General features: G+C 40.8%; 1 protein-coding gene across 2 annotated transcripts in view; it reads left to right on the forward strand.

Annotated features, from left to right (window-relative positions):
• The window catches only part of GPSM2 (G protein signaling modulator 2), a 55,522-nt gene extending 50,357 nt beyond the window's left edge, over window positions 1–5,165 (forward strand). For both annotated transcript variants that reach the window (XM_045801608.2, XM_045801617.2), the window contains one exon: window positions 4,647–5,165. In XM_045801608.2, the coding sequence (XP_045657564.1) occupies window positions 4,647–4,874 (228 nt within the window). In that variant the 3' untranslated portion in view covers window positions 4,875–5,165. The remainder of the gene's footprint in view (window positions 1–4,646) is intronic.
• The last annotated feature ends 435 nt before the right edge of the window (window positions 5,166–5,600 follow it).

A 5,600-nucleotide genomic window follows, 5' to 3' on the forward strand; every position in this document is an offset into this window, starting at 1 on the left:
AGGAAATACAAACAATTACAAGATCACATGGTGAGCAACTATATGCCAACAATTTAGGCAATTTGGAAGAAATGGATATGTTCCTAGAGATGTATAAAAAACCAAAACTGAACCAGGAAGAAATAGAAAACCTGAACAGACCCATAGCCAGCAAGGAAATTGAAGCAGTAATCAATAATCTCCCAACAAACAAGAGTCCAGGGCTGGATGGCTTCCCAGGGGAATTCTACCAAACATTTAAAGAAGAATTAACACCTGTTCTTCTAAAGCTGTTTCAGAAAATAGAAATGGAAGATAAACTTCCAAACTCATTTTGTGAGGCTAGCCATTACCTTGATTCCAAAACCAAAGACCCCACTAAAAAGAATTACAGACCAATATCCCTGATAAACATGGATGCAAAAATTCTTACCAAGATACTACCCAATAGGATCCAACAGTACATTAAAAGGATTATTCACCAAGACCAAGTGGGATTTATTCCTGGGCCACAAGGGTGGCTCAGCAGCCGCAAATCAGACTGATACATCACTTTAGTAAAAGAAAAGAACCATATGATCCTCTCAGTGGATACAGAAAAAGCATTTGACAAAGTACAGCATCCTTTCATGATTAAAACTCTTTGTAGTGTAGGGATAGAGAATATCATAAAAGCCATATATGAAAAGCCCACAGTGAGTATCATTCTCAGTGGGGAAAAACTGAGAGCTTTTCCCCTAAGGTCAGGAACACAACAGGGATGTCCACTCTTAGCACTGTTCAACATAGTACTAGAAGTCCTAGCCTCAGCAATCAGACAACAAAAAGAAATAAAAGGCATCCGAATCAGCAAAGAAGTCAAACTCTAACTCTTTGCAGATGACATGATACTCTATGTGGAAAACCCAAAAGACTCCACCCCAAAATTGCTAGAACTCATACAGGAATTCAGCAACGTGGCAGAATGTAAAATCAATGCACAGAATCAGTTGCGTTTCTATATACTAAGAAGGAAGAGAAATTAAGGAGTTGATCCCATTTACAATTGATCCCAAAACCATAAGATACCTGGGAATAAACCTAGCCAAAGAGGCAAAGGATCTGTACTCAGAAAATTATAGAACACTCACGAAGGAAACTGAGGAAGACCTAAAGAAATGGAAAAAACGTCTCATGCTCATGGGTTGGAACAACAAATATTGTTAAAACGCCTATGCTACCTAGGGCAATCTATACATTCAATATAATCCCTATCAAAATACTATCAAGTTTTTTCACAGAGCTGGAACAAATAATTCTAAAATTTGTATGGAACCAGAAAAGACCCCGAATATCCAAAGGAATGTTGAAAACCAAAGCTGGTGGCATCACAGTTCTGGACTTCAAGCTCTATTAGAAAGCTGTAATCATCAAGACAGTATGGTACTGGCACGAAAACACACATAGATCAGTGGAACAGAAGAGAGAACCCAGAAATGGACCCTCAACTCTATGGCCAATTAATCTTCGCCAAAGCAGGAAAGAATATCCAATGGAAAAAAACCAGTCTCTCCAACCAATGGTGTTGGGAAAGTTGGATAGCCACATGCAGAAGAATGAAACTGGAACATTTTTTTTACACCATACATAAAAATAGACTCAAATGGATGAAAGACCTAAATGTGAGACAAGGAAACCATCAAAAGCTCTGTGATCCTGCCTGCAACTTCTTGCTAGACACGTCTCCAAAGGCAAGGGAAACAAAGGCAAAAATGAACTCTTGGGACTTACCAAGATAAAAAGCCTCTGCACAGCAAAGGAAACAGTCAACAAAACCAAAAGACAACCAACAGAATGGGAGAAGATACTTGCAAAAGACATCAGATAAAGGGCTAGTATCCAAAATCTATAAAGAACCTATCAAACTCAACACCCGAAGAACACATAATCCAATCAAGAAATGGACAGAAGAGGGGCGCCTGGGTGACTCAGTTGGTTAAGCGTCTGCCTTCAGCTCTGGTCATGATCTCAGCGTCCTGGAATCGAGCCCCCGGCCAGGCTCCCTGCTCAGCAGGGAACCTGCTTCTCCCTCTCCCCCTGCAGCTCCCCTGCTTATGCGTGCGCTCGCTCGCCCTCTCAAATAAAATCTTTAAAAAAGAAAAAGAAACGAGCAGAAGGCATGAACAGCCATTTCGCCAAAGAAGACATACAAATGGCCAACAGACACATGAAAAAATGCTCAGTATCAGGAAAATACAAATAAAAACCACAAGGAGATACCACCTCCCACCAGTCAGACTGGCTAAAATTAACAAGTCAGGAAATGACAGATGTTGGCGAGTATGCAGAGAAAGGGGAACCCTCTTGCACTGTTGGTGGGCACGCAAGCTGGTGCAGCCACTCTGGAAAACAGTATGGAGGTTCCTCAGAAAGTTAAAAATAGAACTACCCTATGACCCAGCAATTGCACTACTGGGTGTTTACCCCAAAGATACAAATGTAGTGATCTGAAGGGGCACCTGCACCCCAGTGCTTACAGCAGCGATGTCTACAACTATGGAAAGAGCCCAGATGTCCATCAAAAGATGAATATGGATACAGAAGATGTATATATACAATGGAATACTCTCAGCCATCAAAAAAAAAAAAATGAAATCTTGCCATTTACAGTGACATGGCCTGAACTAGAGGGTGTTATGCTAAGTGAAATAAGTCAGTCAGGAAAGACAATTATCATATGATCTCACTCATATGTGGAATTTAAGAAACAAAACAGGATCATAGGGGAAGGGAGGGAGAAATAGACAAAATCAGACAACCATAAGGGACTCTTAAGTATAGGAAACAAACTGAGGGCTGCTGGAGGGGAGGAGGGTGGAGGGATGGGGTTAACTGGTGATGGGCATTAAGGAGGGCATGTGATGTAATGAGCACTGGTGTTACAGACAACTGATGAATCACTGAGTTCTACCTATGAAACTAGCAATACACTATATGTTAATTAACTGAATATAAAAGAAAAAAATAAGCTTAACAGGCTTGTCAGCAAGCCTGATGAAAACCTGAATGAGACAATGGAAACCAAGACTGCCTTCAAGAAATTCTCAGGATTAAAATTCAGCTTAAATGTTAAAAAAAAAAAAACAGTATGGTGGTTCCTCAAAAACTTAAAATTACCATATGATCCAACAGTCTCATTTCTGGATATATATACCCAAGCAACTGAGATCCCAGATATGAACAGATATTTGTACACCCATGTTCAAGCAGCATGATTCACAACAGCCGAAAGGTAGAGGCAACCAACTGCCCACTGGCAGATGGAGAAAATGTGGTATACTACACAACGGAATAATTTTCAGCCTTAAAAATGAGGAAAATTCTGCCAAGCCGCAACATGGGGGAACCCTGAAGGCGTTATGCTGAAAAACAGGCAGTTGCACTCGTATGAGGCAGTCAGATTCACAGAGACAAAGCAGAATGGTGGCTGCCAGGGGCTGCAGAGGGGAGAATGGGAGCTCCTGTTTGATAGGGTTAGAGTTTGGGTTTTACAAGACGGATATGGATGGTGATGACCACACAGCAGGATGAATGTGCTCAATACTAAACTTACACTGAAAAATAGTTAAAGTGGTAAACTTTCTTTTACAATTAAAAAAAAAATTCCTGGGGGATTACGCTCTAGCCTGATCTGGAATTGGAGGTAGCAGTCAACATGGGATGTCTGAAATCATGATTGTAAAGACAGCGCAATTACTGAGAGTGACCAAGTCTGGCCTATGACCATGGGAGCGAACGGATGAGGCCGAGGTAAAGAAGGAAGGCCAGAAGAGAAGAGGTCTAGGGACCCAGGTGCCGGAGAAGTTGGGGGACAATGAAATCAGCTCAGCTTGAAGACAGGAGAAATGGAACGTGAGCCGGGTGTGTGTGGCGGCGGGCGGTTGCTCACAAGGCGGCCAGCGAACTGCCTGTGAGGGTCCCAGGCTGTGGGGCGAAGTGCTAGGCACGTCGGTGCACAGCGCGCAGCACGAGCGGGCCCCCCGAGGTCGGAGAGCACATGCCCGCTCTCGAGCTACAGTACCAGACGCTCCACGTACCCCTCTAAGTGCTTGTGTTATCAATAACATTTCTAATGTACTTCTGAAATAAGAATCGGTAAGTTACGACTTCAGGGAAGAAATCTGGGCTATTTAACAGATTTAAATGCTTAAGACAGGGCTAGACAGAAAACATTTTGGGTTTTTCGGGCCCCATGGTCTGTCAGAACTGCTCAGCTCTGCCGTTGTCGCAGGCAGGCAGCCACACGCAGTTCATCACAAACAGCACTGTGCGGAAATGAAAAGGAAGTGTACAGAAGCAGGCAGTGGGTTCCGGTTCGCTGACCCTTGGCCTGACACGGTATTTGGAAGGTAGTGCTGCAGGGTTTTGTACCTGACATTCTAAGGATTTGTTGTTTGTCAGTACCTATTCTGTAAGATTTGACCTTGTATCTTAATCTTACCAAAGCCATGAACTTATACTCCCACATAGTACTTGCTGGATTCTGATGAGGTGAGTCATGGCGAAGGTTTTATTAGGCTTCAGGTCTAAAGACTGAATTTCTGAGACGAGGCAAAAATATGTTTTTCTTGTGACAGCAAACATTAATGCAGTATTCATGTTTTAATCTCTTTCTCCTCAATTTTCAGGGGTCCAGATTAGACGATCAAAGATGCGCTCCACCAGCTGCCGCCACAAAAGGACCAACAGTACCAGATGAGGACTTTTTTAGCTTGATTTTACGTTCTCAGGCAAAAAGAATGGATGAACAGAGAGTTCTTTTGCAAAGAGATCAAAACAAAGACACTGAATTTGAACTGAAGGACCTTTTGCAAAGTAATGCTTTGTTGGAATTTAAAAATACAGGAAAAAAATAAGCAAACCACTAGTTATTATGGATATATTTTTTAAAAACGACCTTATTTCCTTTCAGAACACTGCAGGGAAATTCAATCCAGTACTTTTTCCTTAAAAGGAGAAATGATAGCACTGTAATACAGCTTAAAATGTTCTAGAATGATATAAATATTTAACCTTTAATAGAATGTTAATTAACATTCGTCTGGACACGCACTTGTTTCGGGGGCGGGGTGTCTTACAAAAGGTGCTTCATCAACTGTTGTGATTAAGGCTTGGGATTGTGTTCTTTGGCAACTTATTAAGATTCCTTTACCTAGAGTTTGAAAAGTAGGAAGATAAATGAATCTAAACTAGAATTTAATCCTCTTGCTGAGATAATTTTTTAAACTCTTAACTGACAGTGGCATTTTTTTATACTGAACCATGGATGTAGTGAGAAATTTTGCTGTTTAGTAAAAATAACATACTTGACCAATGTGTAAAAAAGTTCATCTTATTAAAAACCTAGATCTTTTTTCTGCTAAGAAAGTCATTTTCAATGTTATTAGTTCAAAGCCATTATAAAAACTCTTAAATAAACTTTTAGCATGTTTTGGGTCCTTTAATTTTAAAGTGTGTATGGCTTAAAATTATACTTTGTTACAAAACACCACTGTAAAGCTTTTTAAGACGTAATGTCAAAACAAAACACCCCAAAACTTACGTGAAGAACCTAGGCCATGAAAATAGAAAACAGATGAAAA

This window comes from Ursus americanus, chromosome 12 (genome assembly GCF_024610735.1).
Source record: "Ursus americanus isolate L20-20 chromosome 12, mUrsAme1.1.p, whole genome shotgun sequence".
NCBI lineage: Eukaryota > Metazoa > Chordata > Mammalia > Carnivora > Ursidae > Ursus > Ursus americanus.